This window comes from Corvus moneduloides, chromosome 4 (genome assembly GCF_009650955.1).
Source record: "Corvus moneduloides isolate bCorMon1 chromosome 4, bCorMon1.pri, whole genome shotgun sequence".
Taxonomy (NCBI): domain Eukaryota; kingdom Metazoa; phylum Chordata; class Aves; order Passeriformes; family Corvidae; genus Corvus; species Corvus moneduloides.
This window is the reverse complement of record NC_045479.1, coordinates 13,488,017-13,513,520: the sequence shown is the minus strand read 5'-3', so window position 1 is coordinate 13,513,520 and position 25,504 is coordinate 13,488,017. Positions and strand designations below refer to the sequence as shown.

The following is a 25,504-nucleotide window of genomic DNA, read 5'->3' as shown; positions in this document are numbered from 1 at the left end:
CTTTGTGAGCCTTCCCGAGACCCAATCTTCCTTTATCAATCAGACTTTCTTCAGGAAACTTTGTGTTTCCAGTGTGATGTACCCACCCTTGCTCTCCAGTTTTACTGTAAGTGTAACTAAGGGTTATAGATGATGCAACCTAACAATGTTTGTTAAAGCAGTTTTGCACACACATGCAGAAAGCTATTCTGGAAAGCACTTCTGGAATGTAAATGCTCATGGAAAGACACCAGGAACCTTACTTTTATCTTTGAGCTTCTTTTTACAATTTTCATCTGTGCAGGGAAAATCCATTGGATTGGAAATTAGCATGAAGGTTATGACATGAAATAACTTTTAAGACATTACTGATACTTAAGGAATCAACTCATCCTCACTTCATTCAGCTAATGAGGCAGATAACTTGTTATCTGCAAACAGCATTTTTTAGTATCAGTCCAAGGCAGATAAAACATGTTTCATCACAGCAAAAGATCTGCTGCTGAGCTATACTGAAAACCATAAAGCCGAGGACCAGAGGGTAATGAGAGTTCAAGTAGTTCCCCAGGGAAAGAAGCCCTATATAAGTAGTCATGACTGCAATAAAGTCAGACCCTGTTCACATTCAAATGTTCTTTCAAAAAAATGGAATCACAGTTCATTGTGGTCACTTTCAGTGATCTTGGGCAGTGGTTTTGAAAACACCATTTCATGAAATAAAATGTGATAATCTACACACAGCATTTTCCTCCTCAGGTCAGGGGAGGAGACTAATCTCTTGTGCATTTCTTTTTCTAAAAATCATACTTTAAAAGCACAATCTTAAAATCAGCAATAACTATCAGTAAGATATATTTAGAATTGAAATGGCATCAGGTCGAAAAAGGCTGTGGAAAACTTCTATGATGTTTTAACCAAAAATTTCTGGTTTTAAGTAAGATAAATCCTCAATCTAAGTTTCCCTCTAATAAATACTAATTCAGTTTCTTCTTTACAAGCCAATAAAAGAATTACCCAGCATGTAAAAATTTTGTGCTAATTCAAGCTTAATTAAGATTTAGACTTAACCAGTACACAAATCCAGAATCAATCCTTGATTTCACCTACTCACAGCTAGGTCCATATCATACTTTGGTCTCTAGTATGGTTTTTCCCCTAGCTTGCCGGAAGCTTCCTTTTCAACACAACGGTTTTGGGGCATTTGTTGAAATAAGTTTAAAAATTCCTCAGCCAGTATAACCTGGTTTTTTTGAGGCCCCATAAGCTACGTAAGGAGCTAATTCGGGATTTTTTGTCTTGTTTAAATTTGATCAAGAGCTTGCTGTGACAGTAAGTTCAGCACTTGCATCGTCAACACCCTCTAAATATATTTCAAGAGGTAAACATGAAGACAAAGTTTAGAAAAAGTGAGGCTTTTATCAGTTATTTCCTGTATGAGGAAACACGACCTCAGATGAGGCGACTGAGGAGGACACGGTGACAGAGCCTCCCTTTTTCTTACCTCTGTCCAGTATTTCAATTCCTTCTCCTTTCAGCTTGCAAACCAACTTTTCGTGCAACCTTTTCACCTCGGCTTCCTTCTGCTCTAGTTTGTCTTTCAGAGCTGACAGTTCATCCTGTAAAGACACAGAGCCACTCAGTGACAGCTTCCACAGGCAGCTGAGACGTTTCCACAATTCCCTCCTAGGAAGCACAGTGGACACGTCCTCAGCTGGTGGAAATGACTGAGGTCCCCTGACATTTAACACTGCCTGAGGATGCACCCACCAAAGTGACTCTGAACATCCCAACAGACCTCTGAGCCCATAACAGAGCAAAATCAGGGGGCCTGTGGTTTGAAATTGTTGGTCTTGTGTGTAATTGCAAAGAAATTTCACATCAAAATATAAAGAAGAGCAAAAGGGGAAAAAAAAAAGGCAGTTTTCTTATTTATTTGACCTTGCAGAGATAGAAAAAAGTGCAGGTGACAAAGCTGAATGCTAACATTTCCACACATTTCTTTTGGCATTTTGCATGTTCGAAGCCAAACAATTCCGAAACTGTGCTTATAGCAGGCTGAGGACAGTTTCAGAAATAACCACTGCTTCTATGGAAGAAAAATCACTCACAACACCAGCAAGCACATGGACACATACTGGAAAGCAGTTCAGACAAAAACGTGGTACCTCTGCCACAGTTTGGGTTTGCTGATCAAGCATTAGGAAAGAAAGCTTGGAGCTGAGATTCTTGAGAATAAGACAGATGGTGTTTGGGGGAGTTGGGGTGTATTAGAAAAATGCTGTCAAGTTTTAACTTAGATCTAACCATCTGCACTAGCAAGTGACTGGCACAGATCCATGCATTTAACTTTTTAAAATTTGAGTCAAATCCTACCCAGTTTAGTAACATGTTTCTTTGATGTCCGAGGATATCGTGTGCAACAGCATCATCAAGACAGGACCCTCACTGCAACTGTACCCAACACTGAAAATTTAATTTGTTCAGTTTGTAAACAAAGCAAAACAAGGCAAGACTCATCATTTTGGCATTTACAGCTTCTAAATGACGTTTTAAATCCGTAATGGAATAAACCAAACTGGAATACTGTGGCTTAGGTATTTTCCTGAGCTACCCTCAGAAGTTCTGTTGCAAATACATAGTCATGTCTGCAACCCAAACTATGCCCCAGCTATGGAATCTCCTGAAACTGGTTCCTGTTTGCCCTAAAGCATCATCAGAAAAATAGATCAATCTCAAAATTGTCAAGAAATCAAAGCTTTTTCCACAACAGTGGCTGGGCAATAATTACAATTCTCCAGTGCTCCAAGTTGGCACTGATTATGATGGGATTCCTGCCAGTGTAGGATCCATGCTACTCCAAAACAAGACCATTTCTTGGTCACTTGAGAAGCTGCTGTTATACCCACAGGCAACTAGAGCTGCATGTGGCTGTCAATGTGTATTTCTTCCCCTGAATTAGAAACACGATATGCAAATTTACATGTGGGAGAGGGGACAGCATAAAAGAATCACTATTTCCCAGCTAGTTTTCATGAATACATTTTCTCTAAAAGGGTGATAAAAAGTTGTTTGAATAATGGATGTAAGCTACAGACAAGGCAATCTTCCCTTGGAAGGGGAGTGATTTTAACCCAAGTCTAATGCCATTATGTGCCATTAGGTTCAGAGCACGAAAATCCTCTCCCCTGCAATAGAAAAGCTGTTTACAAGGAACATCTACATAAAGAGCTTTCCACATCTAATGAGGAAGGGCACACTGCATATCAACACACAGCAATTAATGAAGGACAGAGCATGACAGCACAATGCAGGACACACCAGTGAAGGGTGGAACATGAAGGATTCAAAACAGGCCCGGCGTTACCCAGAAACTACCACACCTTTAGCATCTGGCTTTTTTGCTCCATCCGCTGCTTTTCATACTGCATCTGACCCACTTTGATTTTCATGCTAGAAAGTTTGGCCATTAAAGACTGGTAACAGAGACAGAGGAGTGAGAGAAAACTAAAGGTAGAAAAGAGACAAGGCTAAATGGCAAAGAGAAGTTAGAGAAACAGGCTGCTAGAAATACTTAGGTGAATGCCTTCTCTTCAGAAGTGGTTTATTTTTAGCACAGTTAGGAGAAAATAAATGCTGTTTTTAACCTATGGCATACACCTTACATATTGCAACTGGTGTTTCTTGACACACATGTGAAACAAAGGTCTAAACAGGTAACAAATTTACTGTTAACAGCATGGTAAGTTACCCTGCATAAAAAACAATGCTCAAGCTGAAAACCACAGCATGAAATTTGGGAATAGCCTCTGCTGCTAAGTAAGAGCCATGAAACCCCAGGGCCTGAGAGTACTCAGGATTTTGCAGGGTGCAGGCAAGAAGTAGGGAAAAGAGTGAATTCCTAAAGCCTGATTTACGCCCATCCCTGCTTCTTCCCCTCAGCCTCACTTACTTTAGTTGTTTTCAGCTTTTTCTCATACTGGAGTCTTTCATTGTCCATTTCTCCCACCCTCAACCGCAATTCGTTTATTTCCTGGATCAAATCCTGAGTGGAGGGGAAAAAGACAACCAGAAACAACAAAGAAATTCAGTAAACAAAACAGAACAATAGCTAGGACTGTAACAACAAGAAAAGCAGGCAGAAAAGGGACTCAGCACACAAAACCACACCACCCAAATCCATCACTAAGTCAAGCAACTCAGAGCTTCCTAACATCCAGGGACTGAGTTTCTCAGTTTCTGTGTTACTGCACCAAATGTAAGAGGGCAGAGGACAAAGGGAGACATAAATTGAAGTTGTGTTCCCTGTGCTGAGAGCCAGGAAAGGCCTCCTACTCGTCTGTTCAGCTTCCTGGATGCCCAGTACTAAGGATGGGCAATGGAAAACAGTGGCACACATCCCTCAATACGTAGCAGCCACATCCTCCCTGCTGCAGTCCCTCCCACCCCAGGCTCACCAGCCATCACCTGAATTTTCAAAATATGAAGTGATTGCAGTGTAAAAGTCCGTGTTCCCACCACTTAAAAGAGCCCTCTCACTGAGGGCTCAACAGAGGAGCCATCACAGGTTTCTACAGGCAAAGGCACCTGTGTTTAAGCATCAATGGCACCACTGCATCTGGGCTTTGCAGATTCAGCCTGACTTGGAAGAAACTCGGAGCCATCACCAACTCACATCTGAGCTCTTCAGGAGACCAGCTCGACCTCCTGGCCATACCGATGGATCCTGCCAGGTTTGGGGGTCAGACCTGAGCACCCCCAGCCCCCTTGGTCAAACAAACCCTGAGTTTGACTGGTGCACCAAGGTGCAAGGCACTCTTTCTCCAAGCCTCGTCATCCTCTAGGTCACAGAATGGTTTGGGTTGGGAGGGGCCTTAAAGCCCATCTTGTTCCACCCCCTGCCATGGGCAGGGACACCTTCCACTATTATCCCAGGTGTCTCAGAGCCCCGTCCAACCTGGCCTTGGACACTGCCAGGGATGGGGCAGCCACAGCTTCTCTGGGCAACCTGTGCCAGGGCCTCCCCACCCTCAAATAAGGCACTTGTATGATCCTTGTGTTTGCTTTCCTTCCTACATCTGAGGCAAACCCAATCCATGTCAAGCAGTGTGGTACGTTGAGCTAACAGCTCTAAGCACAATTTTTCAGAGCTAATAATAAAATTAATAGAGATTTATATTTATAAATTAACAAGTCAGTAGCTGACATTTAGAGGGTATTCATGGGTCCCTGGTAACACCTGCCTTCCAGCCCCACACCACACTTGCTAAGCTTACAAGCCTCTGGTTATTATTTTGTGCTTAATGAACCTGATGCTAACAGAGCAGCATCTGTATTTCTTCAGAAAGATCCAAGTTCAATTATCAGAACTACGAGGAAAGTGAAAATACAGAACATTTTAATGCTTTTAGTAATTACTACTTCTAATCTATGACCTTCTAATTCAGGTACACCTGAAATTCCTCGACAATTGATTTGTTTGGGGCTTTTCTCTCCTGCAGCATGATCCAAAGTCAAAATTTGCTGTGTGGTACTCTGAGTACCACTGCTGAGGCTGTTGTCCACATATCTGTCACTTGAACCACGTGACTTTTAAAATGCTCAGTGTGACACAGAAAACAGAGCAATCTTGCAACCAGATTGGAGGTGGTGGTGGATAAATCACAAAGAATTCCCTGTGAGCGAGCCAGTTTTACCCTCTGGCTGCTGCTTCAAAGGCCCTGTCTGGCTACGGACTCCTCCCTAAATAAACTCCCTTGCAGGGTATTTTCTTACATAAACTCAGCCCAACTCAGACCACCCGTGTTCCTCAAGGAAAATAATGCTGGTGTCTGCTGAGAAAGTGGAAATACTGGAATGATTCAAAGAACAGAACAATTACAAATCTCTATTAAGTACACAATTAGCTTTGAAAAAGCTGTGTGTTTGTGAACATCTAGACAGCAAATCCTAGAGCACAAAGATCTAGTGAGGCATCTGTTTAGACAGAGAATGGGGAATATGAGTAACCAACCAAGCTGGAATGGGAAGTTGCAGCGACAGACATAAGTAACAAATGGATAATATGAAGGATTGAATCAGAATGGTAATTCTGTAGGAGACAGTAGCTCCACAAGTTGTCAGACATCAGTTTTTTTCTTTTCCCTTTCTTTTCCCTAAATGAAACCAGAAGCAATATTCACACTTTTTCTTTCCTTGTTTGGATAGGAATCTTTTTCCATTTCGAGTCATAACGTGTTTTAGGGTCAAATATTTAAAACATTCATTTAAATACTCAGCTCTTCTAAAGTAATTGATAAACAGTAATATAATTAGATCAACACTGAATAAAATACTGTGCACTTCTGAATAAGTACTGCCTCCAAAATATCTCTTAGAAATTTTGTAAGGGCTGAGACCCTTACAACTAATTAGACATTCATATTTTCACTGAACCAAATGGAAATCAAGATATACTATCCCTTCCAGGGTTTATGCCTAAGCATTTTTACAGCTATAAAGTGTCGAAATAAAGAAGAAACAATATAATAATATATATCACACTAAACTACATCATTCTGGATTTCAAATGGAGGGAGAAACATTTTAGTAGTAGTTCATTAGTTCTGGCATAAATACGCATGATATAAATCCATATAGTCGCTAATTACAGTAACTACTTTTTAAATATAATTTAGGTTATTTTTATCAAAGGCATTTAGTGTATTTCAAAGTATTGCAAATAGAATAGTCTTCATAGCAGATAAGCCTCTTGCACAGAGGTTATAGATTTGCAGTTTGTGGTGTACTCCCCACACCAGAACCATTTTTCTGGTAGCTCCATGTGCACCTTCTTGGTATGCTGAGCTCTGCTATGAAGTTATGGAGAGACTGCAGTTCAGGGGGAAACAAAGAAAGGAGGAGTCCAGGAGAACTCTACAGTATTCAGTAAATATAAGGATAGAAATGGAGGAAGCAAATCCCAAAGCCCAATCACTTTTGCTACCAGTTCTGGAAAGCACAAGAAACCACAGGGTGTTTGCAAATGAAGATACAACAGAACCCAGGTCGGAGAGCACTTGCTCCCTGTGCTCGTCTGGACCAAACCTTGCCTCCCCAAGGCCATTTACTGCTGGTGCCAGCTCGTTTATCCCTCATTTGGGCTGCTTGGAGTGTCAGTCCACAGAGACCTGCCTGCTGTGTGCTGTAATTCATGAAAGAGCCGAGCTCCGTGTGGGCAGAGTCCCAGGGGAGCTGTGAGAGCAGCCAGCTCTTTCACACACCTCCCACGGATGCAGGAGACCTCCAGTGATTCCCTCCACCCCTTCCCCTGCCAATTTCTGCAGCAATGCCAAGCACAGAGCTCGTCTGCACTGCAAAATCAGCTGCCTTGAAGGCCGTGCTGTGATCCTTCACATAACACCTGTTACCAAACTAGAGGGAAAAGTAACAGGAAGCAACATGAGTCCATCCCACAGCTTGGCAGCACCCAAGGAAATGTGCAGCACTGAGGGAATAAACACTACTGTCACTACCTAAAGAATCACTTTCAAATCTGAAAATGATCCAAGTCATTAGTTTTCAACCTGTGGACTTCTTTGGGTCTGCCGATTACTTCAGACAGGCCCAAAGAGCAATTCAAAAGGAAGACTGACTTTTGTTCCTGTGCTTGCAATACAAGTGAGGAATGGTGCTTCACTGGAAACTGAGGAGTTAGGAAACCACTAACAGAAGTAGAAAGGGCAATTTTGTTTCCTGTCATGGCAATATGGCTTCTTTCCTTCTAGGAAATGACATCTGGAACATCCACAATCATACAAACACCTGACATTTCAGCTCATTTACAAATCCAGAACTGGAAATTTTGTTCTGCTTCATAGGCAGACTCCAAGGTATTTCTCATAGGGGCTCTATCATCCTGTCAGCACAGCTCAGCTGATACTTGGGGTTTCCTGGGTTTGCCCACCTGCTTTGAGGCTTTCTGGCTTCCAACATGACCAAGGTTCATCTACACAGACCTACAGCACAGAGGGAAATGCCTCAGGAGAGCACTGCCAGGGATGATGGCAGCTCTGCCTGGCAGTGTTCCCCCCTGGCCTCTGGTCCTGGGCTCCCTGAAGGCTGTGCTCTGAAGTCAGGCTTCACAACAGCCCCACACCGAGTCACCTCACTCTCTGTTACCAGCTCCAAAAGTTCTGTCTTTTACGGTGCTGTGTCTCTGCACATGGATGCTTTTTGCACCTGCACTGGGCTGAAACACTTGCCTCAGACATGCCTTACTCAGAAGGTGACAGTTTCATGTGGGGTCAGGAGAATGCAGTATGTTCATGATTTTATTTAACTCCAACCTAAATCCATCCCTCCCGAGACCTGGCAGCCAGAATCAAAAACTGCCTTTGGAAATCTTCCTTTGTAAAACCAGAGTTTAACAAAGAGGATACTTTCTGCTTTAAAAGGCACATGTTCTAACCTTAAAGAGGAGTCCCCTTCTTGCCCGACAAAAAAAAATCCCAAAAAATGTTCAGGTAATGTGAAGACACACACAGCTTTCACAATTTATTCTGTTGGGGTTTACTCACCTCTGTGTCTCTGAACCTGTCCTCATAGTCCAATCTATCCTTCTCCACAGATGTAAGCTTTAATTTCAGAGTGGAAATCTCTGCCATAAGATCCAGTTTCTGAGTTTCAAGGGTTGTTCTGCTTAAAAGCTCCTGATTCAAGATAAAGAGGAAGAGAACGGAATTATTTACCCAAGGGGAAGAAATCAGTGATTTATTTTGACAGCTAAAGGTCTCCTTCACGGGGAATAGCATCACTCTTTTCCTTGCACTATCTGAAGCCCTGAGACACAGCTATTATCCACCTGACAGATTCCAGGCACCTAGGATGCATCTGGGATCACAGGGGCACTATCTCGGGCTGGCTGCCAGGATGAGAAAAAAGCCTGTCTGTCATCACAGTTGCTCTGGGCAGCAAGGAGCTGTGAGGGGAATCCACCCATCCTGCCAGAGGCTTTAATCTAAGGCTCTTTGAAGTTCAGTGGGGAAGGACTCAAAGGAGAGTGGAACGGGATTCCTGCAGCATAAAGCAGCACTGACATTACTACGTACAAAGGCTTTAAAGCCAATACGGTAGAAAATTACCCCTTAGTGAAGAGACATCAAGGGCTGCAACACCTGGAAGGGCACTGCTCTCACCAAAGTTTAAGACAGAAGGAAGACAAGACAGCAAGACAGACGTGGAGCTGTGAAATACCTGCTGCAGCATCTCCTCCGTGGCATTCAGCTTCTCCCTGTGCTCCTCCAGGCAGAACTCCAGATCCCGGATCTTTTCTCCTTGGGCCTCCACCTGGTCTGTAAGCACACTTACCTGGACAGCAGGGAAAAAGGGATGCACGTTTAGCACCTTGCCCCTGTGCCATATGTGTCAGCTGAAGAACTGTAGGTGAGCAACAGTGCTGCTCAGGCCAAAGATTAGCTGGGACTGTGCAGGGAGGAGGAGGAGGAGGAGCAGAGCTCTGCAGTGGACACAACACTTGGCAAAGGAAACAGGAGAGAAGGGAAAGCTCTCCCCTCACACCAGAATTTCAGCCAAACTTCTGGCAGATACATTGCAATTCTGCAGCTCCCCTCCTGCCTGGAAGTTTTCACAAGGGGTTGCTGCTGCATTTTACTACCAATTATTATGCCTTTGCTGTGACAATACATTAACTCAACCCATTAGCTCCTACCTTAACCACCACATAAACCTCGCTGCTTGTAATTTATTCTCCTTCCCAAGTGATTGCACACAGTGTACCATAACAAGCACTTTCCCCTTTTCAGAACAACAAAAGCAAAGGTGGTTAAAACACACAGCCAGAGGCTGGGCAAGACCAAGACAACACCTTTGAGACTGCAGACAGATTCCCATTCTGCCTTTTCTGAATGCATTTTTTCGTTGTCAACAGGCTCTTCCTGCAGTACTGCTGGGGAGGAGGGTGAGCTGCCTGAAGCAGAGCTCAGTGCTGTCACAGCCCCTAGGCTGGCTCCACATACAGAATGCCCCCTGTGCAGTGCAAGGGGCGCCAGGTATTCCCAGCTCCAACAGCAAGAGGAAACCAGCTGCCAGAACAGCCAGGGCCGACCCCGTCCAGCCCAGCAGCACATGAGCAGGACTGCCAGGGAGCCGCTTGTCTCCTTCTGCCCGCTGGCCAGTCCTGCAGCTTTTGTCACCTTTCCTAAGGACAGGACAACTGTGTCCTGATGCAGACATCCTGTGAATGGTTCTGGGAAATGGTGATCTTAAGGATACACATGGATGTAAGTAGGTGGCTGCTCAACAGACCTGCTCCGCTAACAAAATTCAAAGAGAACAGATACACAGACAGAAGGGCCTTTAGATTTTCCCTGCAATCTAAATTCACACCTCTCCCTAATGTGGGTTAATTCTCAGGTACCAGCAAGTCTTCTGAACACTGTCCAACACATCACAACTGCAAACAAATTCTCAGAGATCTTACCACATACTATCAGAAAGTCTTGTGAATGCAAGAGTAGAAAAAAATAATTTGGGTGACAACTCACTTGCAGAACAAGAGATTCCTTATCATTTTCCAGACGAGCCAGCCTTTCTTGATAAACATCTCCATTCCCAGATATGTGCCCATTAGTCTGGAAAAGACAACAAATATTGCATAGTCAGCTATTGTACCACAGTGTCATGAAACGTTATCAACACCCTTAATGAGCATTTTCAGTCTGCACTGTTTAAGAACAGATTCAATGTATTCTCCAGCCCCCTAAGGGTTACAAATCAAATAAACTGTCAACAAAGGACACACGACCACCATTCAGGAGAGGATTGTTCAGGGGCTTAAAGATGAGAAAGGAAGAACCTTCTGGTGACCCAGTTCTGCAAAATTCACTTACTGTGCATTCAGCATTTTGCTAACAAAACTTGGACTCGTTGCTATACAACACTAAGCCATACTTGCAAAGAGACAAATACCCTGAGACATTCAGCAAGTGAAAAAAGCCAAACATACAATCTACAAAATGTGTATTATGCCTCATGAAAGTCATACACACAGTCAGAGACATCCTTTAACATCAGGCACATTTTACTGGGTATGGGTGAACGTCTGCACTCTAAACACATCTCTTTGTAAAGCTGCCTGAGGCTAAAGAGAAACAAGAATACATGTTAATGCTATCGGAGAGTCCAGAGGAATCAGCAAATTTCCTCATAATAACCTCAATGCTCTTGAGCAGCAGGAAGGATTTTATTCTATCCATATTCAAAGCTGTCTCAAAGCACTTCGTGATCCATGCCACAATCAGATCTCGGCTCAGAAAAGCAAGTCTTGTTCCAATCATGGCATAAATCGCTTAGAGGAGTCTGAGAAGCTGCTCTGAAATCCAGGGTGCTCAGCAGAGACACCCAACAAGGCTGAGGGGGCCTGATTTCCTCCTGAATGTGTGATGAAAAGAAACTGGGTGACTGATCCTCGTGCCCCTGTGAGCTTGCAGCACAACCCTGCCTTGAGAGGCCACCACCACTCAGGAGCTCCAAGGCTCCAGCTCCTGCTTTGAATCTCCCCTTATTACAGAGCATACTTCAGGAAACCTCCTGGCTAAAACTCCTTTTCTAAGTTACATGTCTGACCTTGGGTGGTGGGAGAAGCTGCCTTGTTTGAGCCTGAAAGAATAAAACTGCCCCCAGCATCACTTAAAGATCCAACCTAAAGCAAACAGGAGGAGATAAAAGTGTTTGACCTCACCTCAGTGCTCTCGAAATCAGGCTGTGTCCTGGCAAGTCTTGAATCACTAAGCAGTACCAGAAGTGTCTCCCAAGCATTAAATTTCACTTGGTGACCATAGTATCTCCCCCAAAATTTGCTCCAGCAGACTAAGAAAGGATGCTCTCCCGTAATTTGTACCAGTACCTCATCACAATGATCTGAATTACAACCCTGTATCTGAACTATTTAGCAGCACAGCACTAAGCCCCTGACCACCAGACACTAAGCCCCAGGGCAAAATTCTTCTAAACTTCTGAGTTTGCCGTATCTTCCCCTTGACCTCTACCAGAATTTAGCTCATGCCACTCAAGATTAGTGAGATCTTCCATTTTGTAACACTTTAATTTAGGTGAAAGAATTCAAAATGAAATAAACCTTTTAGCAGTTCAACTACTGGATTACGCCTCAGATTTTGTGACCTGAGTTGTATGTGAAAACAGAACTGAGGGTTTTGTCTACTTTTGCTGCTCTGCAGCTCCCTTGTCCTTTAAGTCCTCCAGCACATCTCAAGCACTTTCTCAGCCTCCATAAGAACAGCATCCGTATTTTGTAATATACAACACATTTATCAATCCAGTGCATGTGTCTGATGTAGGAAAGTGGTATCCATCCCTCACTACAGGCACCAGAGCTGCAAAGACAGCCCTCCATGCTGCTGGGGCTAACATGGAATTCCTTGCCAAAGCACAGACTCCACTCCCTGCCTCCTGGCCACCTCATCAACACCCGAACCACTGACCATCCTGATAGCTCCGGTCAGCGAAACCAGACACAAACTAACTAAAACCAAAGACTGCAGGAAGAAAATGTGGGGAGGGAAGTCTTGGTTTCACAGCACGATGAAAATGTCTTTAGGATGCTGTGAAAACCAACGAGGTGTGAAAGCAGAACGTTAGTCATTGTGCCCAGCATCTTGCCAAGGCACCTTTGTTGTTAAACTCCGTTCACATTTCTCAGGAAAAATGCGCTTGGCTCAGCACGACAGCCTTGGCTTTAAAATAGGAGCATTTAGAGAGGGAGAGCTCAGGCTGCAGCTGCACACTGCCATCACAAAGAGGTGATGGGAACCCCAGACAGGACAAGGGCAAAGCCTGCTCTCCCACAAAACAAAAATTAGTGCAAACAGAATCACAGACTGGTTAAGGTTGGAAAACACCTCTAAAATCATCAAGCCCAACCATCAACTCAGCACCACCACCATGTTCATCACTAAACCATGTCCTCAAGTGCCATATCCACACATTTCTAAATCCCTCCAGGGAGGGTGACTCCACCACATCCCTAGACAGCCTGTTCCAATGTTTAATAACCCCTTTAGGAAAGAAAGTTTTCATAATATCTGACCTAATCCCACCCCTGGCATAACCTGAGGCCATTTCCTCTCATCCTGTCAAACACTTAGGGCAGTCCATCTATTCTTTGGGAGAAACCTTGCAGAGACGTCTTAGTTTTGCAAGCTGTGTGTACTGGGGTGCAAAGATCTCTTTTCTGGCTATTGCCAGAAATATTTTCTAAAATCTGCATAAAACCAGACCTCCTGTAGCCCACCAAACCCAGAAAATTCTGTGTGCAACACAAGAATTGTTTACTTTTTTGCCTGAAGTGTTGTAACTTCTGTATAATACCTGGGATGGACTCTTAATTTGAGGCACAAAAAGGCAAGAAAGCCCCTGACTTTGGTTTCAGTGGAAAAAATGATGATAGTTGGAGAATGGATGATAGAGAAAGACCATGGCAGCTATTTCCAAGAGCAGCAGCCTAAGCACTGCTTACAGTGGTGCAGAGACGCAGGATGTGCAGGCACTGGACACACACCACCTTCCCAGATCTTTGCTCTGGACTGTCTTCAAAGGTAAAAAGTTCATTCTGGGCATGATATTCTTCCCAGAGAGATGAGGAAGGAAGAGGGGAGGTGAAACATATGAAAAGAACAGAGCAATGATGGTAGTGGGCAGCACTGAAGAGAGAGAAATGGACAGGGAATATGCTCAAACACCGGATTAAGGAAAGCAGTGCATCAGGACCCAGGGTGGAGGGAGCCCCAACGGGAAGGAATGGGCTGCAGGGAGGTCTGAAAAATGCCAGCAGACCTGGCGTGTGCAAAACCTGGGTGAGCAACACTCGGTGTGTTCCTCAGGAGCATCTCTCCACCTCGGAACCTGCAACCTCCCCTGAGACTGAGCCCAACAACTACTCACCCTGCAGAGCAACAGCTGCTCTTTGGGGGGAAAAGGAAAGAAATAAAACAAATAGAGGAGCAAAAAAGAAAAGCAAATACTTGACTGAACAACAACTGCAAGCATATTAAGAGCACTTGGTAGTTCTGGATCAAATTTGTATGATTTAAGCCAATAAAGGATTAACGTATTTTACTAGCTGTGAAAGAAAGGCTTTCCATTTTCCAATGAAGGCCCTTTTCATCAGCAACTTAAAATCTATCTTCAATTAATTAGATTTTATATGTGTTTTCAATTTTAGGGATTAATTGCGAAACGCTCTATGGGAAGAGAGTGCAGATTTTCCAACACCGATTTTAATCCTAAAAACAAAAGAACAACTGTCACAATGCCACTGAGGCTTCACAAAAGTTTGAGGTCAAGCATTTACTTAAAACGCCTTGTAAGATCAGACCCAGTGCACTTATAAACTCTGCAAGATCAATCCACAGCTAATCTGTTAAACACATGTGTATAGCTTTGTCTGCAATCATCTAAGTGTAAAAATCCATGCTGCTCTGGAGGGAATTATTCCTGTAGTAAGTAGATGCATCACCAAACTTTCACAGCTTGCCTGCCTTCAGTCTTTAATCCCTTTTCCCTGGAAGTGAGTTAGCATTCCAAACAGCAGGAAAGTTTCTAATAGCTGCTGGTTTAAACCTCCTAATAATAAAAAAAAATTATTTAAAAAATCTGTTTCCTCTCAGTTGCTGAATTCTCCTTTCAAAAATAAACCTCATTTTTAGCCTACCACAGCTGATACCCTCATTTTCCTTCATTTTCTCTTCTGCTTTGGAGATGAAATAAGCAGCAAAAATCACACTGCTCTTGCTGTATGTGCAGTTTGGTTTGTATAGAAGGAGCTGCCACTCCACAGCATCATCTCCCTGTACAGCAGGGAAACATTGACTGTTTTGACCACCACAGTCAAGTCAACAGTTGGGCAAGTGAGCCTTTCCCAACACCTCTTTCCTGACCATCTGGAGTTAAATTAGAGCTCATCAACATGCTTACGTGGTTCAGATCATTACAATACACATTACCTATGCTCAATTAAACAAAGCTGCTGCTGTTCTGCTTGTTCCCTCAGCTTTAGAGTCCCTTGCAAGAGGGTTCCTCCAGCCTCAGCTACCTCAGCATCATTTGGTGTGCTTTGGGCAGAGCCTCCGGGTTTCCCAAGCCAAGTATCCACCACCTGTGATACAGACCCATGACAGCTTTACCCTCTGTCAGCATCGATCCCATTCCAAATTCCTACTGGTCATACTGTCTGAGCTGGTGTGTAACCAGTTTGTGTGGCAGCTCCCCTCTGCCCTCCCAAACCAGCCTCTCCTGCATTTCCCGCTTCCCTGCTCGGAATATTTGCAGCCTGCTCCACACACTCCAGCAGCAGACCTGCTGCTAAGCTTTTCCTAAAGTTTACAGGTTACTTCCTCCTCACAGAATGAGAAGGGGGAAAAAAAAACCCAACCACAAACCCACTCCAAGCCCCCACATTGTATTTTAAAGGCTTCACTACAATAAAAGTGAATTCTGAAAAAAAAGCAGCTGAACACAGCCCTTCACTCTGAGGCATTTACCTGAAGCATTTTGTAATCATAAATAACACGCTGCTGAACAGGGAAGATGCAACCTTTTCACAATATTCCGTTTCCTAACAGCAGCCAGCTGGTGCCTGGTACAAGAGAAGGATGAGAGGCTCGTTCCCAGCGTTGCCCAGCTATGGCTTGTCACTGGGAGAAACGCAGGAGCCAGCACAAGCAGAGATCTCCTTACCTTATTTAGCCAGACGCAGTGCCCGTGAATGTCCCAGCTATACTCCATGCTGGTCATGACTATTTTCATGCATTCACGGACGCCAGAAGCCGAGGCTGAGTGCTCCGGGCTCCTCTGAGCCGAGGTTAAGTGACAGCAGGTCCCCTCACCCAGCCAGGATGGAGGCGAGCAGAGTGGGAGATGTGGGAAGCGGAGCCCGTGGAGCAGCAGCGCTCCTCAGGCGGAGCAAGCAGTTCTGGGGAATTAACACATCAAAGCCCGGCAAGAAGCTCCTCCAACCCAGCACACACAGGAGAAGGATGCAGGCAGGGAGGTGCAGAGCAGCATAAACCTGACCGGGAGCAAGGACAGCCCCACGCAGGTGGCGCCCCGGCATCTCCACCCTCCCTCTTGTCACTAGCGCAGCCCCCTCCTCTGGACCCTCCCAGAAAGCATCTGACCCAACAACACAGGAGAAAAAAGCAACTCCCACCCCTTCACCTCACCACAAAGTAAACAGGAGGGTCTTTCCTATTAATTGTAAAAGCTGCAGGAACACAAGTAATTAATTCACTTGCAGACACCAAGAGAAAATGGAAGAAAAAGTTGACTCAGCTGTCCCAGGTCTCTCAAGTGGCTTGTCCCAAGTTTACGTCATACTTCAAAATGATGCAACAAGCAACATTAACAACCAACCTCTGTCCTCGGGTTCAAGTTTTAATTGACCCACTACCAGCAGTAGCATGACAAATTCTTAGTATTTTTGACCACAGAGCCCAGCTCCGAGAGTCCTGTGATTATCTACAACTACTACTGATAGAGAAAAATCTCAAAACCATGAATGCTGAATAACCCAGGAGACATCATGAGAGCAAAGGATGATCAGAAGCTGGGTTTTTAAAGCCAAACTGATTCATTTTGCATTGAGAATGGGGATTTTTGATGGGTTGTTCTTACTGCCAAAGAACTCATCCCAGATACATGAGGATGCCACGCCAAGGCGTACCATAAACAAGCCCGTATTATCTCCCAGTGTTAAAAACACAGCAATCTGGATGATCACCTTTAGCAAGAAGCAGGGTCCTGTGTTTCCAGAACTTTGGGAGGCGGATCTCTCAGGGACAAAAGCATTGCCAGCAGGGAGTGGATGATGACAGGCTGACACGGTATCACAAGACTCCTTTCACATTGCAACTTGAGGAGAGATCTCAAACTGCTTGGTGGTAACACCCTGGTGCCACACATTAGCATAGGACCTTTTGATACCTAAACTCAACATAAGCAGAAGCTGAATCAAATGACTGCACTGTACACCCACACCAGGATAATCAAACAACAAACTTGGGTTTGAAGACAAGATTTTTTTTTTTCCCATGAATAAGAGATGATTTCTGGCTAACCAAACCGCTTCCCCCACTTGGGAATCACGCTCTTGTCCAAATAGGTCAGCATATATCTCTGTAAGATTACAAGCTATGTCTATCCAGCAAGGAAAATTTCTCTCTGAACGCTAATATCCCCTCATATTAACGCTCTTTACTCCCAGCTACTCTCTGGAAGAACCAACTTAAAGAAAAAATGTCAAAATCTGAAGCTGGTCTGTGAGACAGCAGCAACACACTGGATTGCACAAGCCACTATGGATATCACAGCTCAACCATCATTCTCAGATGAGCTGAAAATGTTCTGTGGTTGGACCTGATGATGATCTTAAAGGTCTCTTCCAACCTTAATGATTCTATTTTTCTATATGATTCAAGAAACCTTTGGAGGCCATAAAGTTTTGCTTGATCTGAAAGTCAGTTTCAGAAATTCACTTATGGAGGGAAAGTCACTTCCAAAGCCAAAGCCACAGCTGCACTTGCTGAGGGTTTTAAAGAAAAAATATTGTATTACCCTGGATTTTTCACTTCAGGGGCACACCCTTTAAAGAGGAGAAGGCACACACCAGGACCCATATACACAAGTTCAGATCAGGAGCATGGGGAAAATGGCTCTGAGGTGTGGGAAGGCACTGTCCACCCACTCCTACCCTTCACTCCTCTTTTTAACAAGACACAGTTGGTTTCTTTTTTCTGGGAAAGTTGTTGCATAAGATGTATTTTTAAAAAAATGCAAAAAAACTCCCAACCACTTTCAAGAAAAGTAATAACCAGAAGGAAAACTGTCTCTTGTTTGTTTCAACTGAAGAAAAATTGGAGCAGTGCTCATGGCTGGGAGCAAGGTTTACGAGAACTACTCTTCAAGACACGGATCTATCAGCTTCCAGCTGGACACAACGGGGATGCCTTGGTCTTGCAAAATGTGGAGTTTCATTTAAAATGGTTTTGCTACCAGTGCTGATGTTAGAGATTACTCACAGACTGCCTGTACCGAAGCCAGAAGCTCCATTTTCACAGAGTACAGCACATGCTTTATTAAGGCACACACTGGAATACACTAAACATCTCTGCTGATCAAGAGTATTCCGAAAAAACTACAGAACTTTGGAATAGTTCTGACCTGGTTATGGATTTCAGGCTGGGTTCCCAGTGAAAGCACGGAATCCAAACATGTTTGAGCTCAGAAAGGTCTCAGTCCTTTTCCAGACTTGGAACAAATGTCCTCATTTGTAATTTCACCCATGACATTCACCTGCCCTCCATTTGCACAAGGAGACACGAGCAGGGTTTCAGCAGCAGAGATCAGCTTTGAGCTGCAATGACACGTTATAGTTAAATTGACTTCCTTGTGCAGCAGAGCTGCATGTACAAGTTTTCCCAGCTCCCCATGGGGACCACACGATAGATTCTCTTGGAAGAGCTGTGCCAGATGTCCGGGCACCGTACGTGCGCTCTGGTGTCACGCGGCCATCTGGCACCCACCCGTTAAAAAAACAAAAAGCAGCACGAGGTGTTTTAACCCACTGGCCCTTTTTGAGTGCTTGCACAGACCCATTGAGAGGAGCAGAAAGGAAGAGGATCAAGGACGTGTGGCAGCCCATTCTGGCATGGCAGGACTGAATGCTCTGCCCTATTTTACAGAAACTTTGGGAGACTGCTGTCATCCCCTTTTCCTAATGTGGGCACCAGTGGTTTGGCTGCAGGAGCCAGGGGAGGATTTTTCTCCTGTGACACACTGTCTGGCAGCAGCAAACACTATTTTTGTTTTCTTCTGAGACACAAGAGGCTTCCTTACAGCCCCGCATGGGATGTCACACACCAGATCCAGCATCCTGCTGGACCCAACTTCACACACAAGAGGATTAAACCAGTTTCAAACAAAGAAGGTGTATGCCCCTCCCCTGCAAGGAGGGGCAAAGTTGCAAAAAACCTTCCTGCAAATCATCCAGGCACTTAATGTGACACCTCCCTGCTCAGACAGGGACTGGTGACACTGGTGACACCTGCAAATCCCGTGGCTGTAGCACACTCTAAGTGGAATGTTAAGTCTTTCCTACGAGGGGCTTCAAGGATGACAGAGGGTACAGGGGAGTAATTTGAAGCAGAACAAGGAGTAATTGAGGCATAGGTGGAGTAGCTATTTTCTGCAATCTTTGGTACTCACAACCCCTGCACATCTTTTCCAGTGGTTGGGAGGCACTAAACCGAATGGCACAACACAGCCCCTCCTCTCCCACTGAGCCCATGGATGCAATAAAAACCCACTGCTGCCTCACTGCCATTAGGTGATCCACAGCGTGCACGTCTGAAGGACCCCACTCCAGACCCCGCCAGCCAGGTACCCCTAAATCACACATTTGCCATCATAAGGGGCAATGACTGGTCTCTACCTCATGCATCTGAGCAGGCACTGCAGCCTCAGCCATGCTGCTGGGCCCCTTTACTCCACAACAACCTGCAGGGGATCAGCACCACTAAACATGGACTACAGATGACTGTGAACACCATGGGAGAGTGCAGTTTCCAAGACTGTTTACTTGGCATATTTTTTTTGTTTATAAAGGCCATAGTTGCATGAAACCTGTTATGTCCAGAGAGCAGTGAGTAGTTACAGCGATGTTCACGGCTGTATGTTACACAGGCAGGGAATGCTGATGTTAGCAGGAACTCTGCCTGTTTTAAAGATCTGACTTCAATGTCACTCCTGTCTCCTCCTCCTGATCTCAGCGTTGGCTGCCACACTTTGACAGTGGGGGCGAGATCCAAATCCCACTGGAGGCAGTGGGAGAGCTCCCACGTGCTTCATTAAGTTTCAGGCATTTCCAAATGAGTAGTTCAAAGCAAAGATTAAGAAAAAGGAAAAAAGAAGGCTCTCCCTTCAGATCTTTCTGCAAGGGCTACAGTAGCAAGTCCAAGATGCCCATCTGTCCCTGCATTGCTGTGCTCAGCCCCCACGACAGCAGATGGCACAAAGGGCTGCCCAGCGCCAGCCACAGCAAACACGGCCCTGCACACAGCAGTCCTCTGGGCTGCAACTGAGCACTGAGACAAATCCATTAGTCGAGATAAGAACACTTTCTGCAAGATCAGCCATGGCTCCAGGGAGATTGAGTCCTTCCCAAGGGATGCAGTGCCCATCCTGGGAAGGGAGCAGGCGATGGTGGCCATCTGTCCCAACGGCAGCAGCACACGGGGCACATGGAACACAGAGCCACCACAGCCCTGCAGCAGCCCCAGCCTTCACCAGGGCTGGCACCCCAATTTCAGCAGCACGGTGTCACCCTGGCCAACACCCAGTGTGTGAGACAGCAGGACCTGGCCATGGTTGCAGGATGGATTTGACAGAATATGCAGAAGTGCCCACCCGCCGCTGTCGCTGTGACAGCTGCTGCAAGGCTGGCTTAAAACCCAAAGCTTGGCCTCTGGGAGCAAGTCTTGAATTCCACTGCTGGAGCTTCCCAAAAACCTGCACATACCTGGACCTCCACCACACTACCCCGCCACACACCATATGCACAAGGACTCTTCCTTGGCCCTGCTTGGAACTCACCAGTCACAGGGCACCTGGAGGCAAAATCAGCAGCTCCTTCAAAAATGATGCTGTTTTAACTCACCTTTTGGTGAGTACAACATTTTATTTCCCAGGGCAGTCTTTGGGTAACCTACACTCATATAACTGATTTTTTGGGAAAACCAAGTCTTGGGGAAAGAACTGCCTTGTCATTTATATTTCTGTGTATTTTTAAAGTAAGGTGACAAAAACTGGCCAATTCTCAAACACAGAAAATAAAAGTTTGGTTTGGTATCCAGATTAAAGGGATGCAGAGCTTACACCACTCATTTATGTTATAAATCAGGTAAGGAAGCTCAGCAGTAACAGTGGTCCCCATAGAAAAAACGCTGCCAAAACCACTTTTTACTGAAAAGTATTCAAACCAACTATTTTCCCCCCACCTAAGCATCTGATTCTTAAAAGAAAGTTTCTGCCCATCTTTTTCTGAGATGAAACTGCAGTTACCAAGTATTGTTTGCTCCCTAGATTGAGGCACAGTGGTACATCAAAGACAGCAGAGGCCAACCCACTGCACGAGGCATTTGAGCAACAGCCTTTCCAAGACTCCACAGCAGTATCTCCAAACCAAAATCTCTTCCCTGATACCCAATCCAAGCTTTATAAATAGCTGTGTAAAACGAAGCCAGTCTAGCCAACATCCAAAATGAGCCTGGTGCAGGTAAAACAAGGTGAGACTGTACCATTTGACTTTGGAGCCATTCGATGAGAGCCTCCGCCGTGGAGTCCGGGACCTGGCAGCGCAGCCCCTCCCTCTCGTCCGCTTCCATCATCTCCAGCAGGCCCCGCAAGTCCTCCACGAGGTGCAGTGCCCGCAGGCCCCCCATGAAGGGGGAGGTGGGGGACTGGCAGTCAAAGATGCCATTGGAGTATTCCAGTGCCTTGGAACCTGCAGGGAGCAAAACCGCACGGGGTGAGGCACGGGCTGTGGGTCGGGCACACCCCGAGGCTGGGAAAGGGCAAGGGTTGTTCCTGGCAGGATTTATCCCAGCCAGACTCAGCGCTGGTGCTCGGGGAGGGAAGCTCCAGCAGGAAGGAGGTGGGCTGGTCCACAGGGAATGGGAATGCCACAACCTGCCCATGGGGTCGAGGCGTGGGCTAGGCTTCTGCTCCCCGGGATGAATTCCCAAGGCAGAAGGTGCTGCCAGGGATGGAACATCCTCTGCCAAGGCCCTGAGTCACCCTGCAGGCACTGAATGAGCCAAGTCACATTCCAGTGATGGCGTCCAGAGAAAAGCATGCCCTGAGTTTTCCATGCAGGAATATGTTATGCTGCTCCAAGGTACCGGAAATTTTTTAAAATAATAAAGAAAAAGATGAAGATAAATTAAAAGACCAAATCGCTTCTGCAAGGGAATAAATTTTAAACCCAGCAATTTGACACGGTAGCACTGACATTTGCATGTTAATAAAGAGAAAAATCTCTCATTTGCATAAACTCACAGGATGCATATTTGACCTACATTAGAAGTTGCTATATATTAAGAAAGGAAACTATCAATTTAGGATTAAGGTTGATTTAAGTCAACCTAGCTAATTCCAACTGTAATTCCAGTACACTGATTTTTGACCTTAATTCTGTAATACCTTGGCACAATGAGACGTGTTCATGATAGACCTTCATTTGTGCTGTCAACTTTTAGAAACCATAAGGATATGCCATATATGCACTTCCATGAACTTTCATTCACCCCATCTGGAAAGCCACAAAAATCCAAGTATTCTGCTAAATTCCCACTGAAAACAATAAAGAGAAAAATAACCTCAAAAGCACAGGAGCTGATATTCCTTTGTTATATTCCTTTACAGATCCATTCACAGACATGGGTAAATGAAGTCTGTGGTGATTTAAATCTTCCAACATCGCATTTTGTTTTTATATTAAACCTCATCCTGCCATAACCAGCTTGGGCTCTTAGAAACACAAATACATGATCGGATCCAAATACCAGTGTCTACTTATGGAAATTACTGAAGTCACAGCTTACATGTATTTTTAGAGATCATCATGATCAAACTGAATCCCCTTTACATGTGTTCCTGCTATGTGTCCTTAATATCTTTAAGCAGAGAAGAGTCATTGTTCAAACAAAGCACACACTGTATATTTCTCTAAGGAAAATTGTTTAAGTGGAACTACTAAAAACTTTATAACTGTGTTGCTATACTTGCAAGGGTGTTTTTGACTATTGACTTCTTGCTCTTTCCCTCCTATGTGTTGGGTATTTACATTATTTTCTAACTTACTAGCCTCTGCTTAAAAGCAGAGGTTGTATTCTTTGTGATGCCTCTCCCTGGGCAACTTACAATTTACAGGTACTTATAAAAAATCCAGATGTTCAAGGCAGCTCCAAACCAAGTGTTTGGACCCAAAGCATTCCAATTTTGAAAAGAAAAAAAAAAGAAAAGAAAAGAAAATTCATGTTATAACTCTTCCAAGTTGAGGGAAGTTCAGAGTAGCCACTATTGTCCTTGACTCTCCTGGTGCTCCATGCAGAAGCTGAACTGCACCACTCAGCCACTTCCATCAGCCCTTTGAGAAAGGGCAGGAGAAAACCCAATCCATGGAGCCTGTGAGAGTCTGTGCAATCCCTCCACTATGGTTATTTGTTAACTCTAAGCTATAATGGAAGGCACCAAAAGCAATTCTCAGCATACTCCCTTCTCCGCCTGGAACTCTGTCCTCCCAGTGCGAGAAAGGAGGACCCAAAAAGCAAAATAAACCCCTGCCCCAGGTGTTTACCTGCTATAATGCCATCCATCTGCTCCAGGGCTGCAGCGAGCATGTCACTTGCATCACTCATCATCTTCTCTCTTCTCAGGAACAATCACCAGCTACACCATAAGGAGCAGTAAAACGCTGACGGTGTGAGTTGGTCCAGAGTCTCAATTCTGCAATTTAATCTGCAAAAGAGAATTTAATTTCACTGTGTGTTCTCTGAATTCAGGCATCACTGTTGTCAGATCAGCAAGAAGACTGGGGCCATTTGCTGGCCACAACAAAACTCAGAGGTGCTCACCACCAGGCATGGACTGGGATCGAGGAATCAAAGCACCAGCCTGATGACCCAGTTTCTAGTGGCCCATGGCCTGCTCTGCCCACAGGTCCATGCTACTGACAGGGCATCCCACAGAACACCTCAGAAATCCCACATGGCACTTCCAGGAAGCTCACAGGGAAGACATAGGCCTTCTACCACTTAAAGGGAGCTGCAATTCAGCAATAAACCATGTGCGTGTCTGCTGTAATTTTCTCCCCAAGAAATAGAAAAAGAGAAGTCTGACTCACTTGTCTGAGATTGTGGATGTCTGACAATCCAGAAGTTTCAGGCATGGAACTTTCTGCCTACAGGCAGGATCTCTCAGATGCCCACAACTCACTGGATGTAGTGTGCATGCATGGACTATCCCTGCTCTGAGTTTAGCAGATTCACATGGTAACAATGCAATCTGATCTCACTTTCAAACTTCTACAAACCAGAAGTGGTTCCCAAAGGAGTATTTCCACCAGGCTGGAAAAGTAAGCCTGCCCAACATGCTGCCCATAGGTGAACTAGCAGACCAGAAATCCTGATAGGCTACAAGTTAATTTAAGCAGGTGCTTAGGAACTTGGCTGAAGTGGAGCTGCAGGGGTCAGAGGCATTCCCAATCCCTCCAGCCCAGCACAGTGGACACACAAACCACCTACACAGCCCAGATTGCCTTGGCTTTAATCTAATACACATGAGACTGCCTCTGTTATAAATACAGCTAGGGAACAGAACTAAACAAACACCAGGAAGGAAAACTCGCTTTAACCTTTGCATACCCTGCCATTTGGGTTTTGTATTAGGCTGCACCACTGCTGACATTTGCCCCGACAAGACCAATTAAGAAAGTAGTTCACAGTATCTCTGGCATAAGTCCTGGAAGAGACTCGACTAAAAAACAAACCTAAACAAAAATCCCCATTATAAACTGATTTTTCCCTCCTACGAGTCACCTTATTGGTCTGACCTGGCTGGGAAGTAGCTCTTATTGGAGGCTGCCAGCCAGCTTTGCTGAAATGTTATCCTTTAAATGCCAATAAACATTTCATCTTCCACAACAACAGTTTTATTTATGAAGTAGGTCCAAACCCTAAGGTAACCTCTTAACGACAGCACAAAGACTGCTGCGTTTTTGGCAAATGCCTGGTTTTATTACATGGTTATCGGAGTCAGAAAAACCAAGAGAACTTTAAACAGTCAAAATACCTGTAAGTGAAGATGCTGCAAATCTTAAAAAATGCAGTAGCATCATAACTGAAGACTTTCAGCCTTCAAGGAGAAAGACCGCAGTTTTAAACACAACACAAATATTCAGCTTCAATCAGTATAAGACCTGCCAGAATATGCAGACACTACAAGACAATTGGGTTTGGTGCCTTCACATCTGATAAAAATGAGCAGATAATGCAGCTTTTGCATACACATTCACTTGGACAACACTGAAGACAGTCTCCTTTTTTTTTTCTGCTTAAGATTTCCTAGCTCTGATATCAGGTCCTGCTCAAATATGGGTATCTATGAAGGCAGAGTGTGAACAATCTGCTGTGGATTTCCCTCAAAGGGCAAAGAACACACGAGAAAGCCCGGGGCTTCTGTAGCCCCAGGCAAAACACTGATTCCTCACAGCTCTAAGTGGAAAAAGACCAACAGCACAAAGCAACCACAAACCCACAGCAGCCAATCAGTGTTTGGGAATCAGAAGTGCACATGAGCTTTTCAAAGCGCATAAACACCTCACGGGGCAAGTAAAGAAGACAGAGCCAGGCTCTTCTCAGTGGTGCCCAGTGACATGGCAAGAGGCATTGGGCACACA

At 44.8% G+C, this 25,504-nt stretch overlaps 1 protein-coding gene across 18 annotated transcripts in view; it reads right to left on the bottom strand.

The window, feature by feature from the left end:
- Positions 1 to 25,504, bottom strand: part of PPFIBP1 (PPFIA binding protein 1) — a 102,619-nt gene that overhangs the window by 23,825 nt on the left and 53,290 nt on the right. For 7 of the 18 annotated variants that reach the window (XM_032105586.1, XM_032105591.1, XM_032105590.1 and 4 more), the window contains 9 exons: positions 23,405 to 23,565; positions 21,345 to 21,550; positions 10,521 to 10,607; positions 9,211 to 9,324; positions 8,535 to 8,666; positions 3,929 to 4,021; positions 3,360 to 3,452; positions 1,481 to 1,595; positions 243 to 275 (listed from right to left, as the gene is read on the bottom strand). In XM_032105586.1, the coding sequence (XP_031961477.1) occupies positions 243 to 275; positions 1,481 to 1,595; positions 3,360 to 3,452; positions 3,929 to 4,021; positions 8,535 to 8,666; positions 9,211 to 9,324; positions 10,521 to 10,607; positions 21,345 to 21,550; positions 23,405 to 23,468 (937 nt within the window). In that variant the 5' untranslated portion in view covers positions 23,469 to 23,565. Of the gene's footprint in view, positions 1 to 242; positions 276 to 1,480; positions 1,596 to 3,359; positions 3,453 to 3,928; positions 4,022 to 8,534; positions 8,667 to 9,210; positions 9,325 to 10,520; positions 10,608 to 15,729; positions 16,009 to 21,344; positions 21,551 to 23,404; positions 23,566 to 25,504 lie in introns of those variants that run through there. The other 11 variants (XM_032105592.1, XM_032105603.1, XM_032105594.1 and 8 more) reach the window with 8 other exon arrangements.